This window comes from Scardinius erythrophthalmus, assembly GCF_964197995.2.
Source record: "Scardinius erythrophthalmus genome assembly, chromosome: 19".
In the NCBI taxonomy this organism is placed as follows: domain Eukaryota; kingdom Metazoa; phylum Chordata; class Actinopteri; order Cypriniformes; family Leuciscidae; genus Scardinius; species Scardinius erythrophthalmus.
In genome coordinates this window covers 27,299,653-27,323,198 of record NC_138239.1, presented here as the reverse complement: position 1 = coordinate 27,323,198, position 23,546 = coordinate 27,299,653, and the positions used below count along the sequence as shown (strand labels likewise).

The window sequence follows — 23,546 nt, the reverse complement described above, 5'->3', positions numbered from 1 at the left end:
TAAAGTAGACCTTTAAAGTGGCAGTACAATAAAAGATGAATCTCAATGAGATGCAGTTCTTTGATCTCAACCGGGTTATTCTGCATTCAACTCAGCAAATCCATCCGCTTGTGTCCAGCAATCTATTTTTCAATATGTCTTTCAACAGAGAATTGCAATGAGCTTTCAATAAATAGCAACACAGAGACAAATAATATCAAGATAAATGTTTAGCATTTGGAAAACCAAGGCTATCAGTTTGCCCAGAACCAGAGTAAGTCAGATAATATTAACAGAACAGACAATGTTAAGAGAATTCTCTGTGCCATCATCACCATGGCAACGTGTCTTATCTTTCATGAATAGGTTATGAAAGAAATGTAACGTGTAAAACGTCATTACCATCAAAGAAATAAATACTTAATTACTAGATGTCATTTTCTTGGATTGCATTTCAGAATAGGGGTTAAAAATGAGAGCAATTCCCTCAATATCTCTCCCAGTGTTTCTGCTATCTGGACACATAGGAAATCTGGAAAGCCCAGAGGATTCTCCTCGTTGCTCTTTTCCAGGTGTGCACATATAGCAACACAGCTGCCGTTTCAAATGCAAGATGGCAATCTTACGGCCTCTCTTTGAAGCTGAGATAATGTAACGCCGCTCACTGTTTAATCTCTTTCAAAGGCAGGATACTAATCTTTAGCCCAAACGTCACTGAGTTTTTTACACTTATATCCCCACAAACCCCCCGTTTCTCACTTTGAACCACATCAGGTGAGTAATGCCACATTAAACGGCCGTTTAATTTCAAATATTCCCATGAGATCTCTTTAGCATTTCTGTAATTTAAAGTGAAAAGAGACATCAGTAACTCACATAACAGCTATTTTTTATTAAACATTATTCATTCTTATAGGCTAAGACAAGTTTAAAGTCAGCATAAAATGGAAGCTGTGATAGTCTTTTCTTCCCTATTGTGACATATGAGTGAAACGGCTTCTCAAACAGGAAAAAAATGTAGGGGCGGGACTTGATTTTGTCCATGAGGATGTTGGATGGTTTGCTATTGGTGGATCGCATGTGAGTGACAGGTTGCCCCGCCCTCGCGCCAGTAAACACATCATCAGAGAAGAGAAGAGATAGCAATGAAAGAGGGAGGGGATTATTTTGATCAAAGATTACAACTTGAATTTATAATCCTGCAATCCTTTTTCTTATTATACGGTATGCTGCATTCAACACTGATACTCTTCTTTACAGAATGAAACGTCAAAATTTGTAACACTGCAAATATAAAGTTGAGTGATGCCAGTTGAGTGGAACAGACAGACAAAAAAGAGACTGACCTCAGCTGGTAAAATCAGAGAATGACACTTTCTAGGAAATTGCAAGTGGTGCTACTCACTGCAGAGACAAAGATGTCCAGCTCCACCCCTGTGGATCTAATGGGTGGAGGGAAAGAGTTATGGGTAGGGTTGTGGTGTGGTTGGACCTTCTAGCTCCACCCCTTACACCCAAATTACATCTAGAGAGGAGGAGCTAGACTTCACGCTCTTCACATGGCCTTGCAGTGAATTCCCCCAGAGCATCATGTTTAATGTCATAAACAGTCAGATCTTCTCTGATTGTCTTATTTAGGGAGTAAAGGAGTGGTTGTTGGCTGCTAGTACACTTAGTGGAGTGAACTGGTTAGAGTCGTCCCTTCCAAACCACATGAAACTCTCCCCAGCCTGAGCCACAGCGTTCATCTGAGACCTCGCCGAGTGATCTCTGGGAAAGCGCCTTCTGATTGGGTCCTTTCTGCCCTCTGCTTCCTGTTTGGGCAGGAAGTCGGACCGATAAGCTGAGTTCTCCCACTGTGCCGCACTAACCGGACTCAAGGTGTCGTAATGATGGCACAGGCAGAAATGAGTGTTATGCTGCCGATGCTCTTCAGGACATTTCTTACGGCCGAAACCCTTCACACATAAACACAAATGAGTATAAAGACATGAAATATAACGGATAGAATCACTGTTTATATGGTAACGATGAACTCACCCGATCATACACATGTATGGTGTTTTGCAGTGCTGTGCGGTTATCATGCGCTGACAATGGATATTCTCTTCCCATTGTTTTCTGCAACAGAAAGACTGGATTGATCAGCATGATACAAACTGTAGTCGGTTACTTGATTCCAAATTACATGACAAAAATAATCCATTACATTACACAATTAAGGTGATATAATCTGACTACTTTTTAGATTACTTTTGACCTAACTCATTTATCATATTGATTTGAGTATAGGATATTGTGCAATATTGATCTAAAAATACAAAGAGAAAGAAAATATATTCCATTCTTTGTTATCAACAACATGAAGTGCATTAAATATTAAACTGAGGTTCGTGAAGGAGAAGGAACTGCAGGGGGTTTGTGATTTTAAAGAAAAGCTATTAAGTAATAAAATCATAAAAATTTCAATTGAAAATAAATAAATAATAAATAAATAACCTGATGTTTATTTTTTGTTTACCTGCATGTCATGTGACCATCAACCGACATCAGAGAACCATGGACCTAATTTTATGTATTATTATTGAATTAATTTTATAATTGACCTAGCTTATTAACAGAAAATCTAGTGACTTGCTTCAAGTATATATATTAGGTCAAAGATGTTCAGCTGACAAAAAAAGTTGGGGAATCCCTGCATTGCAGGCCTAAATATGAAATGATGTGAATTTGTACATTTTGTTGTGTTTGAAGGACAAGAGCCTTGTTTCCAAAAACAGTAATACATGGTTAAATGGCTCACTGAGTGATAATTCAAATAATAGGCTAATTCATGTGTTTGGCAGGAAGAGCGGATTACATATGTTGCAATTTTGAGAAAACACTTGTTACGTAAAAGTGAAACTATTTGAGTAAATCCAGAGATCAAATGCTGTGGGTCTGAGTTTTAAGTGGCTGATCTGATTTGATTCCAAAAACCTGGAAGATAGGCTTTAAAAAAAAGGAAAATTTATAAGATAAAAAAGAACTGGACTAGAAAGAAGAATAAATAAATTATGAATAATTTACTGCCATTGTGAGAATACAATGTAATAATCATGTAATAAAAAAGTAATTACGAGTACTTTAAAATGTAATAAAATCTAATTACAAGTACAATACATAATCCAGATTACACGGCACTGAGTACAGTACAGTAAAAATCCATATCCTCCAGAATTTGCTGTCTGCAAGTAAGTTTGTTGAAGGTCATTGTAGTGTAAAACATCACTCTATTTTAATAGCAATGACTAACCTTTTCAGGATTGATGAATAATTTGGGATATCGATCCTGTGTTTGAGTCAGGGGTTGAGGAACTCCATGTGTCAACATTGAACCTGTGCTCGTACACAGATCACGTGACTGTTCACATCCAGTCTGAGACAAACCAGCGTGAACGAACTGGAAAACAGCAAAGAAAGAAAGAAAGAAAGAAAGAAAGAAAGAAAGAAAGAAAGAAAGAAAGAAAGAAAGAAAGAAATATGCGAGACCGATGTAAAAAATGAGCTCAAACGCATTTGTAGTAACTTAAAGAGGTAAAGTGTGGTTATCCTACCCAGTTTCCACTCTGGTTCTTATTAAAATATCTCTTGCCTCCTTTATTCATTGTCACTGCATGAATTTAAAATAAAAACTCAACTAAAAGTTACACATTCCCAAACGCCACTGACTGACGAACTCAGGTGAGAGCGCAGTGATTTTGAAACCATGGCAACAGAACACACACGCTATTCATGATCAAAATCACAATAAATATGCATGTTAACATGCAATATGTGGAAATATCGAGGATTAAAATAGCATTGTAATAAAATAAGTAACGTAAAAATAATATATAAAATGGATTTATTGCCCAATACTTTCGATAACATCGTGGACTCAAATAATAATTTATTATAAGCTAATACATAACAAAACATGTAACGTAGTTATTTTAATAATATGTAAGTTTAGGTAAAAATTGTTGTTTATGTAATACATAAAAAGTAACTTTAATACAAATAAACCGATATGTAGTATGAATATTTATTACATCTATATAGCGTATATAATCTAAATATATAACATATTTATAATACCGTGTTTAAAGGCATATGTAGTGTTATAGTCAAAAACACTCTTGTAGAGCATTTCTACATCTTTCCACTCTTTTCTAGAAAGAGGCTTCGCTGACGTCACGTCTACTTCCGGGTGAGAGGTACAGTAACTTTGGAGTGAGCACTGAGAAGCTGCCAGGTGACAGACATAGCTTTTCCCTTGAAAACATCATTTATTTTAGTTTTTTTGTGATCTGAGAGTTATCGATTAATCTGACGGACTTCTGTGTGTATGTGTTTTCTTTATTTAAGCTAAAACAGCGAGAGACTTGATGAAAGAAGCAACATGGTCTGCTGTGTGGTGATGTAGTGGATGTGATGTGTGCACTTAGTAAAGCAGATTTACGATCATTTACAGTCTATAAGGGAAAGGATCGGCGATTGTGTATTTTGGACGTTGATTTCGTGTAAACCGTCGTCCTGGATGGATGAGTGTGGTGAATATGAGCTCTCAGGATAAGAAGACAGACTCAGATCCCGGCCATGAGGAGGATCACAGCAGCAGCACTGCCACTGAAGACAACAAACAGGTCCAGACTTACTGTCACATCATAATCTAGCACTGTCATCACAGTAAGATGACAGTCTGCTGCATTTCACACTGTCCAGTTGCACTGATCACATGTGTGTTTAGGTTGCATATTTTTTATCATGGAAATGTGGCTGGTTTGTAACATAATCAGTCCAGTCCTATTGAGGTGAATGGTGACTTGCAACCTTATAGTTGTGTTTGAAATCTTTGTCATTTGTTCTCTAGGAGGCGGTTGTTTGTCTGGGCAACAATGAAGTGAAGAGTCGTGCGGTAGTGAAGTACTCGGCTGCTCCACCCCCCACATCCTATGCATTACTGCAGGAGAAGACCGACCTCAAGCTGCCACCAGCAAACTGGCTGCGAGAGAACGCTCATCTGGGCCCTGCGGGGACCACCGTACTCGGGTCCAGCAGGAAAAGCAAACCCTTCTCCAGGTATGACTGCTACATGTTATCTGGTCACACTTCATATTAGGTGTCTTTAACTACTATGCACCTACACACCTTTTTGGTGTGCAGCAATGTACTTATTCTGTCCATGTTGTATTGCAAGACACTTGTGCTGCTATTGAGGTGAGATACGGGTAAGGTTTGGTGGTATGGTTAGGTTTTATGGAGCTAGAATTGTTTCTTTATTACATGCGAGAAAATAAATGATCTCAGAGAGAAAAAAAAAGTTTGAGAGAAAAAGTTATCACACTGATAGCAAAAAAAAAGTTTTGAGAAAAAGTATTTTCTCATAGAACATAAAAAAATATACATTTTAAATTTTTAAAATTATTTCTGAGAAAAAAAATCTCTCAAAATACTTTGAAAAAAACTCTCAAATATATATTTTTTGCTATCAGTGTGAAAACATTATCTCTAAAAAAAAAAGTGTTTCTCTCAAAACGCTTTTCTTTGCTCTAGATGCAATTTCTTGTTGCTAGGCAGAGGCGGCATCTATGCCGGTGAACCGAACATATAATGATTCAGTTCGACTCCCAAGACAAGACGATGCTCACCCGACTGGCCAATAGGAACGTGGCCCCGCCCATGACACAATTTTTACAGTGAAAGCAGAATCCTGACACGAGAGCAAGAAATTGCTTCGAGAGCAAAGAAAAGCATTTTGAGAGAAACATTTTTTTTTAGAGATAATGTTTTCACACTGATAGCAAAAAATATATATTTGAGAGTTTTTTTCAAAGTATTTTGAGAGAGATTTTTTTTCTCAGAAATAATTTTAAAAATTTAAAATGTATATTTTTTTATGTTCTATGAGAAAATACTTTCTCTCAAAACTTTTCTCAAATATTGTCTCAAATATTATTATTTTTTGCTATTGGTATGAAAACTTTTTCTCTCAAATATTCTTTTTTTCTCTCATGAAATGCTTTTTTGCTATCAGTGTGATAACTTTTTCTCTCAAACTTTTTTTTTTCCTCTCAGATCATTTATTTTCTCGCATGTAATAAAGAGACAATTCTAGCTCCATAAGGTTTAAGGGTTGATTAAAGGGTAAGGGAAGGGTCAGTGGTGTAATTATAGATTTCATTATGGAAATTAATTACAGATGCAAGTATTGTACAATGTAAAAAACATACAGTATGATAAGTGCATTGTATCAAATTATTATTTTGACAAATAAGACACTTACCTCTGGTTTCACAGACAAGGCTTAAGATAGTCCCAGACTAAAATGCATGTTTAAGCTGTTTTAACTGAAAGCAACTTGTACTGAGATATCTTAAAATATGTCAGTGCCATTGTTTTGTCTCAAGATTTACACCATGTTTATTTCTAAGGCCCGTTTATAAAAGCAACTTAAATGTCCTAATTAACCCATTTGTGCCCAAATTTTTCTGAATGGTTTCATGCATATAATCCTGTTAATAGTGTCCTATGTGAACATGTTCTGCATTTATTTTCCCCAGGTTTTTTTTTTCTTTCTTGAAAATCATATTTGAATGTGCGGCAACTATAGTTGCCGGTGGGCAAATATGTTGTATGCACCCCTTCAATGTAAAATATGAATAGGAGGAGAACATTTGGCATTTATCTCAAAATAACTGCTTTCAACAGATCAATCTTTATTCATAAACAAATTTATTATGTATAAAAGTCGAAGAACATTTGATGCAGACCCAAAAAAAACCTGCATCTAGCGTATAATCTCTTGTATATGAAAACACAATAAACAACAAATCCATTTGCCTTAACCATTGTGCGCTGTTCAGGGTCTTTTTGACCCACATTTCTAACTTTCATTCATGGGGATAACATGGATAATTTGACATGGTTAAGTGTTTTTAAAAGATGTTTGCCCATCTTTTGGAAAATGCAGTTCTAAAAGTAACAATTTATCACTTTAACCAGTAGATGGCTGCAGAGCACCACTATTTGCTATTTGCTTTTTGACTAACTGAAAGACATCTTTTCACAAGTTTTTCCAGTTGTACTCATATCTACATATAATGAAATCACAATTATAATAATAAAAGTTACTTTTTGTACTGAAAAAAAAAATCTGTTTTTCAGTAATGTTATATTATGATTAGAATCAAATGAATTTGATCAATGGACAAAAATCATCCTCAAAATCAGAAACAACACAGAACACACAGACAGAAATGAAGTGGCACACTTTAAATTTGTAGAATTATATGAAAAACAGATGTTTGAAATAAATGATAAACTCTAAAAACTCCAACTTTTCTCTTTGTAACATCCTGATCAGGTTTGATTCTAATCATAATGGAACATTATTTAAAAACTGATTTTTTTTTTCTTTCAGTACAAAAACTGCCAAACTTTGACAAAAAGTAACTTTTATTGTTATAATTGTGATTTCATTATATGTAGATATGAATCTAACTGGAAAAACATGTGAAAAAATGTCTTTTAGTTTGAAACTTTTAGTACTTTTAGAGCTCTAAAGCCATCTACTGGCTAAAGTGTTTTTTTTTTTTTTTTTACTTTTACTTTTAAAACTGCATTTTCCAAGATTTGGCCAAAAATCTTACACTAAACCATGTCAAATTATCCATGTTATCCCCATGAATGAAAGTTAGAAATGTGGGTATTTTATAAGGCAAATATTTAAAAAAAAAAATTTTTCTTTTTGGAGAATTTTTCTTTTCTTTTTTTGAACATTTTGTGGAGTAAAAATGTAAAATTACATTTGTTTAAAATATATATATTGTTACAAAATAACATTTTGTTGCCTGGGGTCTCTCAGACCCCAAACAGCCTGACTGTAAACCGCAAACGAACAGCGAACAAGGGTTAAAGTTGTGGAACATAGTGCAGAACAAAGTGCAGCCATAACAGGGCATTGTGTATCAAAAAGTTAAATGAAAATAAATAAATAGAATGAAGAAAAAAAAAAATATATAGAGATGTCATTTAAAGGGTTAAGTTATGTTTATGCACTAAACAAGACCAATAAACTTGATTTATTAACCTATTAACACAGTATACCCCATTTTCCCATGATATATGTACTTACAAGGCTTTGCCCACCGGCAACTATAGTTGCCACTTGGACTTTTGACTAAGTATACAAAAAACTATAGATCTCTTGTAAGATTTGTTTTGTTTGGCTGATTCTAGAGACCTTCATGATTAAGTAGATATATATATGTCAACAAAAAATACTTATTAGTAACATGAAAATGACCTTTCTTTGGGAGGGTTTGCCTTCGCCCTGCTTCCTGGAAGTAGGGGTAGGAAGTTGACAGCCTCATGTGGCAGGGAGGAAGTGAATACCTTTTTTTTTTTCTTGAAATCCTTTATTTGGTTGTTTGCTTGCATTTCATTGAGAAATAAAACATGGACAACATCTAGAAAAATATTTACAAAAGGAAAATGACAACTATGTACTGCGGCAACTATAGTTGCCGGTGGGCTTAATCCAGGCTCAATCTAAGCCCTGTCTGTGAAACCAGGCCTTAATATAAAATAGGACCTTATATTTTATGCGAGTTTGCATATTGAAATGTTAGTGAAGCTGATCTTTCCATGCCTTTTTGTGTTTTCTTTGTTTTTCGTAGTTTTGGGATGGCGTATGACTTCATCGACTGTATAGGTGATGATGTTGATGTTGTATCTGATTCAGAGGTGAGTCTGTTTTATTGTGAATACAAACTGTTTTTTTATATATATATGAAACAATAAATTATTAAACTCACTTATTAAATGGCTTTCTAGAACACTTGATTCTGATTGGTCAAACATGGCATTTACATATTTTTGTTAAGAATGTAACTGTACACTTGACATGCAGACAAATATATATATATATATATATATATATATATATATATATATATATATATATATATATATATATATATATACATACACATATAGTGGTCATGAATTAAGAATTCTTTCTCGTTTTTTCACTCACAGTGTAATCATTTGTTCCCTTGATTTAATAATTTGTGGCCAAGTTGTACTATTTTTTTTAATGAAAAAAAATAATGAATACTTTCTTCAGCAAGGATGCATTAAATTGATCAATAGTGACAGTAAAGACATTTATAATGTTACAAAAGATTTTCTGTTCATCAAAGAATCCTGAATTTTTAAATCACGGTTTCCACAAAAACATTAAGCTGTTGTCAACATTGATAATAATAATATTTTTTTTTACATAATCAGTTTATCGAGCAGCAAATCATCATATTAGAATGATTTCTGAAGGATCATGTGACACTGAAGACTGGAGTAATGATGCTGAAAATTCAGCTTTGCATCACAGGAATAAATCACATTTTAAAATATATTTATATATATATATATATATATATTTAAAAAAATAGAAAACAGTAATTTTAAATTGTAGAAATATTTCACTTTTTTGATTTTACTATATTTTTGATCAAATAAATGTATTGATTTATTGATAAATGTATTCATTTAACAAAATTAACTTTTTTTACAGAACATCAAGAAGTTGCTGAAGATCCCCTACAGTAAGTCTCATGTCAGCATGGCTGTGCACAGAGTGGGCAGCACTCTCCTGCTAGATGAACTGGACATTCAGGAACTCTTTATGAGGTCATCACAGGTAACCGGAAACAGTCACATTATTTCTCTCTGCCATACTATTTTTTGTTCAGGAGCCTCTAAATGCATCACCTGGTGGCAATTCCCCAAACCCTAAAGCTAAATACTGAATTATATAGTAGTAAAACATTTAGTTATCCTGTTCATGACAAGAGTGTTTATGCCTTCCTAAGAAGACTTCTATAAAATAAAACTAACATTGCAACCGCCCTGTAGACTGGTGACTGGACGTGGCTGAAGGAGTTTTACCAGCGTCTCATTGACCAAAAGTGGCAGAGAAAGAAAAAAAGTAAAGAGCACTGGAATGAGAAAGCCATCCTCTCAAAGTTTCTCTATTACAGGTGAGAACTGACTTTACACTCTGGTTATCATCTCACGAAAGCACTGATTTCCATGACTTACACCCACGGTACTCTCCTGTGTTTCAGTATTAACAGTGATGGGACTGCGGTGCCTGTGCCATCAGATACAGATCAGGCGGCAGAGGAGGGCTGTGGGACGGCGGCTGATGGACCGTCTTGGCCCGCCACCTTCAACAGTTCCACTCCTGATTCAGAGGAGTCTGCGATACCCAAGGAGGTTCGGGCAGCCTTTCCTCTACGTCTCATGTCATGTGTTATCAGTGTGTTTGAGGCTGAATCGTCCTGTCCACTCATGTCTTTCAGGAGCAGGTGGATACATATACTTTAGGTCATGTGTCTTCAGTTCCTAAAGAACAGAATCTACCCACGCTATTCAATGAAGGAGAAAACAGTCAGGTAATGGTATTTACCCAACATTCCCTAACATCCAAAGTCAAATCGTGGACCCACAAATTGTGTTTTTATGACACTGTTGAAAAAAATCTACTCCTCCTATTTATATCACACTTCACACTAGGTTCATTAATGATATATACTTTTTTGTAAACATTTAATTTCACTTTTACTAAATACATATACTTTTTAAAAATGATTTACTTTATATATTATGTTTTTTTTTACTCAATTGATAAAAGTAAATCACTATTACATTGTACAGCACAATATATATATATTTGTATTTTGAACTGGCATTTTTCTCTCTCAGGGTTTGAGGAATGACTTTGTCCGGAATATTTTATGGACATTTGAGGACATCCACATGCTTGTGGGATCAAATATGCCCATATTTGGAGGTGGTCGCTACCCAGCAGTCAGTTTACGGCTCAGGTTAGTGTCCTAGATATGTTTTTTTGTGTCATCTCATATATTTTTATATATTTAGTATATTTTTTAGTATATTTTTATATTTAATATATATTTATATATTTATCTGGTTATGAATTATTTACAAATTAATTACATTTCAATGCTAAACCCTCCATATACACTACCATTCACAAGTTAGTCAGTAAGATTTTCTTCAGTTTCTTTAATACTTTCATTCAACAAGAATGCAATAAATTGATTAAAAATGACAAAAAAAATATGAAAACTTTCTATTCATCAATGAATCCTGGAAAAAAGGTACCATAGTTTACACAAATATATTAAGCAGCACAACTGTTTTCAGCATTGATGATAATAATAAATGTTTATTGAGCAGCAAATCAGCATATTAGATGATTTCTAAAGGATCATGTGACACTGAAGACTGGAGTAATGATGCTGAAAATTCAGCTTTGACATCACAGAGATAAATAAAAAATGTATCTGTATTTATTATTATATTTTTTAACATATAATGCAGTCTTGGTGATAATAAGAGACTTCTTTCAAAAACATTTTTAAAAAATCTTACCGACCCCAGACTTTTGAACGGTAGTGTATACTACATGTGACCCTGGATCACAAAACCAGTCACAAGTCGCACGGGTATATTTGTGCTAATAGCCAACAATACATTATATGGGTCCAAATTATCGATTTTTCTTTTATGCCAAAAATCATTAGGATATTAAGTAAAGATCATGTTCCATGAAGATATTTTGCACATTTCCATCTGTAAATATATAAAATATTTATTTTTGTGAGTGAATGCAGCACAATCAAGAACATAAATTAAACAACTTTAAAGGCGATTTTCTCAATGTTTCGATTTTTTTTGCGCCCTCAGATTCCAGATTTTCAAATATCGGCCAAATATAGTTATATCCTAACAAACCATACATCAATGGAAAGCTTATTTATTCAGCTTTCAGATGATGTATAAAGCTCAGTTTCAGAAAATTGACCCATGTAACTGGTTTTGTGGTCCAGGGTTACATATATACTATCCCTATGTTTAAATATCCTGATTTCGCTTTGTCTTAACAGGGACAACAACAAACCAATCAACGTTCTCACAGGAATTGATTACTGGCTGGATAATTTGATGTGTAATGTACCGGAGCTGGTCATGTGCTTTCACGTCAATGGCATTGTGCAGGTAAGATGATTTGGCGATTATTAAGTCCATCTGTTAGTTTTGCACATATTGATGTACGATAATGTTCATTTTCCTAATGGTTCAACTCTACTTTATAGAAATACGAAATGATAAAGACAGAGGACATCCCAGATTTGGAAAATTCAACGTTCTCAACGCGGGTTGTGAAAGACATTGCACAGAATATCCTGTCATTCCTGAAATCCAACTGTACCAAAGAAGGACACACGTACTGGCTCTTTAAGGGTGGGATGGCCTATGTTCTTGATTTTACACACACACACACACACACACATATATACATACATATACATATATATATATATATATATATATATATATATATATATATATATATATATATATATAATATATATGTATGTGTATATATAGATGGTTAACAATAAATAAACAATATAAACAAAGGCCTGTCTGTTTCTCCATCCAGCTAGCGGAAGTGACATCGTGAAGCTGTATGACCTCACTACTCTGTGTGAGGAGGCGGCAGAAGAGAAATGTCAGAATCCCTTCACGCTTCCTGTAGCGGTGCTTCTATACAAGTATGATTTACCTTCATATCTACTTTTCTCATATTCCGTTTCCATTGCTTAATTTTCCCAGTCAGTATCAGAGATGAATCTGGTGTTTTTCACAACAGAGTGGCCAGCAACATGATGCTAAAGCAGAGCCAAAACAGGAAGAACTATGGGACCATCCGGACTCTGTTGCTCAACTGTGCTAAACTGCTGGATGAAGAGAGACATCCACAGGTATGAAGCTTCATTATATTTCCTGTGTCGTTGTGCATGATTTCTGACCGTTTCCTTCTGTTTGCTGGTGTAGATCATCGCGTCTGCTCACTACATGCTGGCGGAGCTGTTTCAGCTGGACGATGTGAGTGAAGACGAGGGGAACGGGGAGTCACTGAGGGGCGGGGGATCTGAAGACAGCTACAGTGATGAAGAGGAGGAGGATGATGATGATGATGATGATGAAGACGAGAGCTGCTCCTACAGGACCTCCTCTGAGCCACAGGACGACTCTAAAGCTGTGGCCGTCATCAAGTCTGTCTGGGAGCTGTCCGTGCCAGAGAAATACAAGAGCACACATCAGATCAGAGTAGGAGATCTTTTTGTGGTTAGATATTATGGAATATAAGCTGTCTGAAGATTAGAAGTTAAAACAGTTCATTTAGGGTCATTTTACACCTTGCACAAGTTTGCTTAATGAATTTACATCAGCTTTATGTTAACAATGTTCTGACTCCACGCTCCTCTTCCCTTCCAGCCCAACTGTGCATTTCCTGTGTCACAAGACAAGGAGGAGAAGTGCCGACTGGTTCTCAGCTACATTCTGAAAGTGAGAACACTAGATTAATATTTGTTTTCATTTTCTTTCATGTTCATTTTCTTTTTTCAGTTCCATGGACAGTGAATGGAACTTTGTTCACTACCATTGTGAAGTACTGGATGTCTGTCTGTCTATCTATCTATCTATCTATCTATCTATCTATCTATCTATCTATCTATCTATCTATCTATCTATCTATCTATCTATCTGTCTGTCTACCTGTCTGTCTACCTGTCTGTCTACCTGTCTATCTACCTATCTACCTATCTACCTATCTATCTATCTATCTATCTATCTATCTATCTATCTATCTATCTATCTATCTATCTATCTGTCTGTCTGTCTGTCTGTCTGTCTGTCTGTCTGTCTGTCTGTCTGTCTGTCTGTCTGTCTGTCTGTCTGTCTGTCTGTCTGTCTGTGCTGTCTACCATTCAATCTATCATTCTGTCCTTCATTTGATCTATCTATTTGTCATCTATCAATCTGTCTATCTATCTATCTATCTATCTATCTGCTTTGCTGTCTACCATTGTTTGTTTGTATGTATGTATGTATGTGTCTGTCTGTCTGTCTACCATTCTTTCTATCATTCTGTTCATCATTTGATCCATGTATTTGTCTGTCTGTCTATCATTCTATTTATTGTTCTGTCTTTCTGTCTCTGTCTGTCTTGCTGTCTGTCAAAGTAAAACTTTACATTTCTGTGTGTAGGGTTTAAAAGCAGTGGACAACAGCATAAAGAAAGAGAGTGACCTTCCTGCGGCCGACCCCAGCACACCCATCCCTCTAAAATATGAGGAGAGAAGTCAGAATGGAGCTGGAGACGTGGAGAAAGAGATTGCTCTACTGCTGGACAGAGGTCAGTAATCCCATCCCTTCATCAACTCAGAAACTCAATTATTTTGCACTATTTGACCGCTTACGGAATTACTCGTCATCTTGGTTACACAGTCGGCCCGTGTAACAAGGAACTGAAGATGCCGACACGCTCCGGGATGTTACCGGGCACATGGCAGCATCGAATAAAACAGCAGCTGTTCCTGAAAGCGTCTAGAGCGTACTACGTCCTGTCGGATGCTGCAAGCAACCTGCTGAAGCACGGCCGGGCACTGCGCTACATCAAACTGGCTCTGCAGTGCCACGGTAAGAACATGCGGCTCTCAGTACTGTCAGAAACCTGCATCACAGGAAATATATTCAAGTAGAAAACTTTTATTTTAAATTGTAATAATATTTAACAATATTACTGTTTTTGCTGCGACCTTAGAGACCCCAAACTTTTGAATGGTAGTGTATAGGCTATGCATGTGCATATGTTCTCTTTAAACCTTTAAATTAAAAAAAAATATTTTAAAGAGTGTAATTAAGCAGCTTATCTAGAGCCATTCAAACCTGATCTATATACACTTTCTCTCTCTGTAGATGCGTACTGCTCCATCAGTGGTTGTCTCCACCCCCAGGTGCTTCTGTTCCACTGTCAGTGTCTGTCTCTATGTGGAGATGTTCAGCTCATGTTGGCCCAGAATGCCTCAAACAGAGCCGCGTATCTGGAGGAGTACAGCTATCAGACTAAAGAAGACCAGGAGATCCTCCACTGTCTGCACCGCGAGAGCTCCTGTCAAGGTCTGAACACTAGATCACACACTGAAAAGATCATAATATGCTGTTAATTATAATTACAGCTGCTGTTATTAATGGAATGGTTATTAATGTGAAGCAGGATTTTGGAACGATGAGATTTCACTGTGCCCAGGGGGTGGATGGGATACTGAAACTCCTGGAAGAGACGGTGTTAATGTCTGTACTATTTGAATATTGACATTAACTGACCTGAAATTTCTCTTTCCGCTCTCAGCCTTTAGCATGGCCACTGATCTGGCCCCAGACCCAGAGTACCAGCTGATCGTCAGCAGCAAGTGTTATGAGGCCGCCCATGACCTTTTGACCTCAGGAGTTCTGAAGGACCTGGGACAGGAGCAGCTGGGTCAGGTTCTGAAACGGCTTGGGAACATCCGCAACGAGATAGGCGTCTTCTACATGAACCAGGCCGCGGCAATGCAGGCAGAGAAAGAAGGAGGTGAATGCCTCTTTGTTTGCTATTAGATTTAAAATAACACACTTTTGACCGAGAGTTGTGTGTGAAGTAGAGCTTTTTCTTCCTCCAGTGCGCAGGAGTGTGAGCGTGGCCGAACAGGAGCTGTGGAAGAAGAGTTTTTCATGTTTTGAGAAGGGCATGCAGGATTTTAATATGATTTCAGACTCCATAAACACAGCCCTGCTGCTGTGTAACATCGGCCGACTCATGCGTATCTGCGCTCAGGCTCACTGCGTCGTGACATCAGAGCAAAGACGCGGGGAGTTCTCACCTGAAGAGGCTCTCTACTACAACAAGGTTAGACGCGCATACAGCCTTGAACAATTCAGATGTTGGCTTAAAGACAGCATGAGATGGCTTCTGCAATGCATGATATGATTTGCCTATTGTAAAAAAACAAAAAACAAATAATAATAATAATAATATATATATATATATATATATATATATATATATATATGTATATATGTATGTATGTATATGTGTGTGTGTGTATATATATATATATATATATATATATATATAAAACATTATTATTATTATAATTTATATTATTATTAATAATAATAATAATAATAATAATAATTGATTTTGTACATGAATAACAAGTGGATACAAGTGTCTTATAATAAGATTAATATATTAAGATATTTATTAAAATATAAATAATATAATATAAAATAATATAAATACTATTAAAAATTAACAATCTTAATATAATAATCATAATACTTTTTGCTTATTTACATACAACTTTCATCTACTTTTTATCCAGCTACATATTATTAAAAATAATTTATGTTGTAGATGGATAAAAAGTGGATACAAGTGTCTTATATTATATTAAGATCGTTCATATTTATTTTTTATTATTAATAATAATAAAAACTTCTTGTTTGTATATATCCCTTGAATAAATGTAATATGTTAAGATTATTATATTAAAGGAGAACTCCGGTCAATTTTAACATTGAGCTAATTTTTTTGTACATTTGGAGTGCTGTCAATACAGAGAACAACGACAAAAATCGGTGTTGCCTACACCGAGTTATTCTATTTTTAAAATTTGCAGTTTAGTTACCTATGATCACGCGCGTGAACTCGGCAATCGACTACTTTGGACTTCAACCGAAAACAGGATGTAAACACAGGTATTTGCGCTGGCTTAAATTACATCATTTTTATACCTATCTTTCACATCTACTGCAGTCAGATACACTCGTGTTCACTCTGAAGGAATCACTCACATTGGCTGGGCACTTGTAATGACACATCAAGGATGTTAAAGGTCCCGTATTATGCCCCTTTTCACAAGATGTAAAATAAGTCTCTGATGTCCCCAGAGTGTGTATGTGAAGTTTGAGCTCAAAATACCCAACAGATCATTTTTTACAGCATATTTAAATTGACATTTTTTGGGGCTCAATAAAACGAGCTGCTTTAGTGTGTGCCCTTTAAATGCAAATGAGCTGCTGCTGGACGACACAGGGGGCGGAGCTTCATGAGCTCACGCACAGTCTCTCAGGACAATTTCATCTCACGGAATGATGATGATATCAGAAACTCTCAGTAACGGCGTTCATTTCGAGTCGGACAATAATGCCTACAGAGTCAGAGTGCTGTATAGAGATGAAACAGGTATGGTTTAGTAGTTTAATTACGGTTATTATAACGTATTTGTCATCTGCTTGTAGGCTATGTATCCATTATTTATTAATAGCCTACAAGTCTGCTGTCTGAATGATGATCAAACATATACTGATGAGTTTAATAAAGTTTATTGTACATCACACAAAAGATAAAGCGTCAGTTTTACTTCAGAAAATCACCGTAAGAGCTGAGTAAACACAGTAGGCTAAGTTATAAGAAGTGCGCAAGTAGCCAGTAGAGTTGAGGGAGCATTCCTGTGGGCGGAGGTTAGTCAAGAAACGGTTCTGGTGATGTCACTAAAGGAGGATGTAGAGGGGTGTAGTCCAATCGAGCCGTTTTTTGTAGTCAACTTCTGTTAAATAAAATATCTCGCTTGGCATTGAACTTTGAGCTTTATAATTTTACAGATATTATTTATGCTCTAACAGCAACATTACACACTAACTAAAGTTTGAAACATGGAATCGCATGCAACGGGACCTTTAAGAGGCTAAAAGCAGGTTTAATACTTGACCCATTGAAGTAAACAGGGTGCAAGTTTTAAAAAGAGAATAACACGGTGTAGGCAACACCGATTTTTGTCGTTGTTCTCTGTACTGACAGCACTCCAAATGTACTAAAAAATGAGCTCAATGTTAAAATTGACCGGAGTTCTCCTTTAAAGGCACAATATGTATTTTTTTTGCTTTAAAAATATAAAAAAACACTAAATCTATGTTATATATTTTTTAAAGTTGTGTATTTACATTATCCCGACAGTTCCAATTAACTTCTAAATCCAGAGAAATTAAATTTTAATTCGAAGACACGGACCGTGTCTTTATTTCCGTTATGTCGCAGTCAATGGCGTCATATCCGCGTTGTCCCTGGTTTCCGCCTATGGTGCCATGGTAACCAGAGCTATGAGCAGAGCCCTCTGATTAACCAAAGCGACAGACGCAGACATCTGTGGAGTTCGCAATGTCTATTTGCACGCTGTTGTTGTTTTGTTCAAACATTATGGACCATGGCAAGCAGACTTTGGATAAAAAAAGAACTAAAACGAGAATCAATATCAGCGCGGTGTTTTCGAGATGCCGAGAGCTCCCATAGACAGTATATAAACGAGAGCTCCACGTCCGAGACTTCGACCGCTTCTACATGTACTTTATTAAACAGGTGAGCACATTTACATAAAACTAATCAATGTTATATAACGTTAGTTCAACAATGATAAAATGTTAGAATATGATCTGTATGTTATTCTAATTTTGATCTAGCTTACTGCTAGTCTCATACAGACAAACTAACACATACACATACTTTTCAACACATTCAAATGCAGTTTAGTGTTCAAGTTTAATCTGTCTAATAAACTGACCTGTGAGTAGTAATTCTGCTCTTGCGTGTAGTTCAGTAGAATGAAATGTCCATATACCTTTTATATCCGCGGGACTCGCGTCGTGTGTGGAGCTGATATCTGTCTCTTAGCAATCCTGAACTGCTTCATATCACAGTCATGATAAAAACATCGATGTATTCAGTCATCCATAAACATTATTAGATCGGCCGGCTTGACGTTGACAACAAGATCCATAATTCTTAGCATGTGTTGCGTCATCAAACTACACCTTTGTTATTGTAAAGAGGTTAGCGACCCCAAGTGGAGAAAAAATCCCATACTGTACGTTTAAGATTGTTAATAAAATATTATAATAGTAATACTAATAATACATATTAATCTTAATACAATAATCGTAATAGAAGACACTTATCTACTTTCATCCACCTACAAATGAAAATTATTAATAATTTATCTTGTAGATGGATAAAAAGTGAATATAAGTGTCTTATATTAAGATTGTTCATAATAATAATTATAATAATTTCTCCTTTGTACATCACTTGGATAAAAATGTCTTATATTAAGAATAATAATATAAATAATAGTAATTATGTTGATAATTATTACTATTATTATTATCATCATTAATAATTTCAAGTACCTTTAAATAATAAAAATGTCTGCTAATTGAATTAATGTAAATGTAAGAAATCATCCATAAAAAGGAATCTCTCTCTCGGTGTCCCTCAATAGGCGATAGATTATTACCAGAGGGCGCTGAAGTCTCTGGGCTGCAGGGAGAGTCACTCAGCCGTCTGGGACTCTGTGAACTGGGAACTCTCTACTACGTATTTCACGTTGGCCACACTCCTCCAGGACTACGCTCCGCTATCCCGTAAAGCACAGGAACAGGTACAACACACACACATTATTTAGTCTGTACACACTGCTGTGAAGAAATGATGAAATCCACCTGACATGAGCGTAATGCGTTTCAGATCGAGAGGGAAGTCACAGAGACCATGATGAAGTCTCTGAGGTACTGCGACCTGCACACGGAGTCCGCTCGCCAGCCGCTCTACCAGTACAGAGCTGCCACCATCCACCATAGACTGGCTTCAATGTACCACAGCTGCTACCGCAACCAGGTACATCATCATCATCATCAATCACGGGTCTTCAGCACACAATAAGCCTTAACACGTTCCCACATGGACCGTTCCTCCCATTTCTCTCTCTGTCTCTCAGGTTGGAGACGAAAGCGTTCGTAAACAGCACAAAGCTCTGGCAGAGCAGCATTACAGTAAGGCTGTGCGGCTCTTTGTGAGTCTGAGTGACGCTCCGTGTGAGCTTCTCCGCACGCTTCTGGAGAGAGTGGCCTTCGCTGAGTTCACCATGGCGGGTAAGAAGCGCACACTGCAGGAAATATCAGCCATAAGAGGTCGAACCTCAGACTGGATGTTCTCTTGTGCGTTTGTGTGTTCCAGGTCAGAACAGCAGTGCCGTGAAGCTGAAGACTTTGACGGGAGCTCTGGAGATCATGAGTGAAACACGTCAGGCATTCCAACTCATTCATAAAGAGCTGCTGGAGCAACAGGAAAAAGTATATACACAAACATACACACACATTATTGTTAGTATTATTACTCATTTGGAAATACATGGATAAAAGTTTCTGATATTATATGGTTTAGTTTATGTGTAATAAAATCTATGTTGAATCAAAATCTTTCTTTCTAAAGCTACTTTTTCTAATGTCTAATCAATGCTTTTATCGTCTAACACAATAATGAGTTTTTATTAGCCAAAATTGATGTATGATTAATTTGCAATTAATTTGATTAATTAATCGACACATCATGTAATTTACACATTTAATTTCTTGACAGCCCTATTAATAGGGCTATATTTATATATGTATATATTTATTAAAAATAATAATTTCTTTGTAAGTTCATTAGATGTTAGTGTTTAATATTAAGATTATTACTTGAAGATTGTTAACATTTATTATCATTACTATAATAACAATAATAATTGTTCATTTAAGTCCCTTAAATGAAAGTGCATTATATTAAGATTGTTTTTAATTATTATTATTATTATTATTATGAATTAATGATTATTATATTTACTATTATTTGTAATTCCCTTTGGATAAAGGTGTATTTTATTAACATTATTATTATTTTAAGATTTTCATTTGTATAATAATTCTAATTTTTATTATAAATAATAATAACTGTTCTCTTTCCACTCTTGTGTGACGTATGTTGACAGATATTGACCGCAGAGGACTCTGACAAACCTGAAGAACTCCATGAGGCTTCCGACGGCTCTTCCTCCTCTGAGCTGAACACAGAAGAGGTTGTGAAATTAATTGGCGTCTTCGAGCCCAGTTTCTCCTTCCTGTTGCTGCAACTGATTAAACTCAGCACTGCAAGCAAACGTAAACTCAGGTGAGGGATACAAAAAGATACATACTCCAGCAATATACTTGAGGAAGTACCATATTCCATCTCAATTTATGCTACAGATCAGTGTTGTTTTATTATCATTTCTATCTTAGTGTCTGTTAATATTTTGAATTAGTTTTTAATATTACTTATTTATTAATTATTTATGTCTGTTTAATTTATTATTATTTTTTATTTCAGTTTTAGTCATTTCAGTACTTATGAGAACTTTTTCCTTTGGAACTAACTGAAACAAAATAAGTTTTAAATATTTAAATATTTAACTTCTGATCATTTAAAGGGATACTTCAGGATTTAGCATTAAGCTTTGTATTAGTAGAAAACCTGTAGTATTTTCGAATTACCGTGCTTTCCACCCTCATATCCCCCTGAGAGGAGAGATTTATGTATTTTTTGTCTGGAAAAAATCCTCCGATGACGCAAAAATCGTCATTTTGCGTCATCGGAGGATTTTCTGGCCAGAGGCTAAAGACTACAGCCAGTAGTAGGGGCTGTTCCGCATGTGTTCAACCCGCCCATAGAGGTTGGGATCTCACTCACAGAATGTACACATAGTGTCAGACATCTTTCTTTGGAAGCAAAGCTAGCATGCTCTTGTTTTGTGGAGAAAGCGGAGTAGTAGGAGAAAGCTGAGTAGTAGGGGTTACCATCCTCTTTTTCCCGGACACGTCCGGCCGTCGAGATCGTCCAAAATGTCCGGGATTCAGCTTTTGCGTTCTGCGGTTGCCATTCATTGTTTACATGCACACCTTTCAATCTAACTGAATTCATTCCGATTGGTGAATCTAAATGTAGTGTTTACATGAACGCTAAACAAGTGATCGGTTGATGTGCGTTTTAACATTGCTAAGAAAATTCCCGCTCCTCCGTGAGAGATGCGAGACCCGGCTCGTCTCAGTAATGACGCCACCGGCCTCGCGCCGTTCTCCCGCGGCCGTCAGCCTCGTCCTGCTCGCCACAGTAAACATGATGAATGGCCACTGTAGAACGCAAAAGCCGAATCCCGGATATTTTGGGCAATCTCAATCCTGGGCAAACTCGTCACGGAGACTCACTAGTAGCCTAGCCTTGTTGTTTTCAACTGCGCTTTCTTACCGGTAGGCGTGGTAATTTTTGGCTTATGTGGCTTATGTTTCATCCACATAAGCCAAAAATACATTTTCTGGCTTTTCTCAGTCTAGAAAGCTCCAAATTCAAAAATTTCTTCACATTTCTTCTACATAAATGACCTATTTTAAATACACATTCATCTTTCCAGAGGTGAAGTATCCCTTTAATTTATTCCAAGTAATGTAAATTTGTTTTTTCAATTCAATTCAAAAGTCAATGATAAAATCACTGCAACAGATCATATAGAAATAATAAATTGTGTGTGTGATGGTTTTGTGTTTTCATATGCAGTGGTAAAGAAGAGGAGCAGGTGAAGATCTACAAGAACGTATATTCTTGCCTTCTACGGGCTGAAAAGTCGGTCCCGCTCACCCAGCGGGTTTCCCTTTTCCTGGAGCTGCTGGATCAGCTAAACCCTCCCACAGGAAGTGATGAAGCAAGATCGTCATCTTGAGAATCAAATCCAACTGGTTTGAGCAAGGACTCTTTAGCTTCCTGGCCTCATTAATGCCAAGCATGCAGCAGTTTGGAGTTAAAACAATCAGGCTTTTACACAATGTTACAAAAAAGGTTCGAAAAGTGACCTGGTATAAAAATGTGAACTATAACCCTCACCAGCAGTGCCTTTCTTATGCTCCAATTGTGCTGGACTTCCTACAAGAGTTGACAGACTCTAACTAGATGATTTCTTTTTTCTTTAATGAAATCATTATGAGAATAAACAAACTGTACAGTTGTTTGTAGAGCTGATATTTATTGCTAATGGGTGATATGTACAAAATGTGAATGTGGTTTTGTTTTACACACTTTTTATTGGAAGGTACACTCACAGGCTTTTCTGTTTCTGGTGCATAAATAAGCTCTTGATTTTTATTTAGATTTTAAAAGAATGCAGGTTTTCAATTTAAACAAAAGTGCAATAATTTAGTAAAAGACAATGCAACAGGTGATTATCCAGATACAGTATTGTGAACATTTGGGATGGCTTGACTTTTTAAAGTCTTCAATAAATTTCAAATCTGTTCAAAGTCAGTGTCGTGTTTTTTCATAACTGAAACAACTGTTTACAAAGTGATGTCCTAGGAAAATTGTCTGCTTCTTTAATATTTTATTGGGGACGCATGTCTACAGCAGGTGTTTGAAGGATTTATAGTTGCTGTATGCTGGCACTTTGAAAATGGACCAATATCTGCTGAACACAATCTTAACCAAATAGTGGAGATCAAATGTGTATTTTCCAACTTTATAACGATCTCAAACACAGCGCATGAACAAAGTTGCACGCAATTAAAGTGTCCATGCTCAGCATTTTGAAGTCTTCAAGTGGCCTCCTCAGTCTCCTGGCCTTAAAGCCATTGAAAACCTTTAGGAAATTACAAAGCTGAGTTGTGATAAGTCATGCAGATCTTTCAATGAAACTCAACTTTGGGAAGATTGAAAGGATTGAAAA

General features: G+C 36.1%; 2 protein-coding genes across 4 annotated transcripts in view; one reads left to right on the top strand and one right to left on the bottom strand.

Annotated features, from left to right (window-relative positions):
* The window catches only part of edrf1 (erythroid differentiation regulatory factor 1), a 28,021-nt gene extending 4,894 nt beyond the window's left edge, over nucleotides 1–23,127 (top strand). The window contains exons 2-27 of one of the 3 annotated variants that reach the window (XM_081393794.1): nucleotides 4,177–4,255; nucleotides 4,369–4,646; nucleotides 4,874–5,082; nucleotides 8,682–8,748; nucleotides 9,578–9,703; nucleotides 9,919–10,043; nucleotides 10,131–10,281; nucleotides 10,368–10,460; nucleotides 10,771–10,892; nucleotides 11,979–12,090; nucleotides 12,189–12,336; nucleotides 12,539–12,650; nucleotides 12,749–12,860; nucleotides 12,934–13,209; nucleotides 13,378–13,449; nucleotides 14,152–14,299; nucleotides 14,392–14,583; nucleotides 14,863–15,063; nucleotides 15,296–15,517; nucleotides 15,606–15,832; nucleotides 19,263–19,421; nucleotides 19,508–19,657; nucleotides 19,758–19,911; nucleotides 19,997–20,112; nucleotides 20,790–20,968; nucleotides 22,388–23,127. In XM_081393794.1, the coding sequence (XP_081249920.1) occupies nucleotides 4,545–4,646; nucleotides 4,874–5,082; nucleotides 8,682–8,748; nucleotides 9,578–9,703; nucleotides 9,919–10,043; nucleotides 10,131–10,281; nucleotides 10,368–10,460; nucleotides 10,771–10,892; nucleotides 11,979–12,090; nucleotides 12,189–12,336; nucleotides 12,539–12,650; nucleotides 12,749–12,860; nucleotides 12,934–13,209; nucleotides 13,378–13,449; nucleotides 14,152–14,299; nucleotides 14,392–14,583; nucleotides 14,863–15,063; nucleotides 15,296–15,517; nucleotides 15,606–15,832; nucleotides 19,263–19,421; nucleotides 19,508–19,657; nucleotides 19,758–19,911; nucleotides 19,997–20,112; nucleotides 20,790–20,968; nucleotides 22,388–22,550 (3,738 nt within the window). In that variant the 5' untranslated portion in view covers nucleotides 4,177–4,255; nucleotides 4,369–4,544 and the 3' untranslated portion in view covers nucleotides 22,551–23,127. Of the gene's footprint in view, nucleotides 1–4,176; nucleotides 4,647–4,873; nucleotides 5,083–8,681; nucleotides 8,749–9,577; nucleotides 9,704–9,918; nucleotides 10,044–10,130; nucleotides 10,282–10,367; nucleotides 10,461–10,770; nucleotides 10,893–11,978; nucleotides 12,091–12,188; nucleotides 12,337–12,538; nucleotides 12,651–12,748; nucleotides 12,861–12,933; nucleotides 13,210–13,377; nucleotides 13,450–14,151; nucleotides 14,300–14,391; nucleotides 14,584–14,862; nucleotides 15,064–15,295; nucleotides 15,518–15,605; nucleotides 15,833–19,262; nucleotides 19,422–19,507; nucleotides 19,658–19,757; nucleotides 19,912–19,996; nucleotides 20,113–20,789; nucleotides 20,969–22,387 lie in introns of those variants that run through there. The other 2 variants (XM_081393796.1, XM_081393795.1) reach the window with 2 other exon arrangements.
* On the bottom strand, nucleotides 849–4,208 carry tex36 (testis expressed 36). Its single transcript, XM_081393815.1, has 4 exons — nucleotides 3,576–4,208; nucleotides 3,275–3,421; nucleotides 2,020–2,100; nucleotides 849–1,937 (listed from the first exon to the last, which is right to left on the bottom strand). The coding sequence occupies exons 1-4, from the start codon at nucleotides 3,624–3,626 to the stop codon at nucleotides 1,614–1,616; spliced, it is 603 nt and encodes a 200-aa protein (XP_081249941.1). The 5' UTR covers nucleotides 3,627–4,208; the 3' UTR covers nucleotides 849–1,613.
* Nucleotides 23,128–23,546: the final 419 nt, after the last annotated feature.

Excerpts from the sequence above, each read along its gene's own strand:
- tex36 (XM_081393815.1), bottom strand. The coding sequence starts at position 3,626 with ATGAATAAAGGAGGCAAGAGATATTTTAATAAGAACCAGAGTGGAAAC. Across the intron at positions 2,101-3,274 it reads TATTCATCAATCCTGAAAAG|AAAACAATGGGAAGAGAATA; the intron begins GTTAGTCATTGC and ends TTTCTGTTGCAG. Across the intron at positions 1,938-2,019 it reads CCATACATGTGTATGATCGG|GGTTTCGGCCGTAAGAAATG; the intron begins GTGAGTTCATCG and ends TTATGTGTGAAG.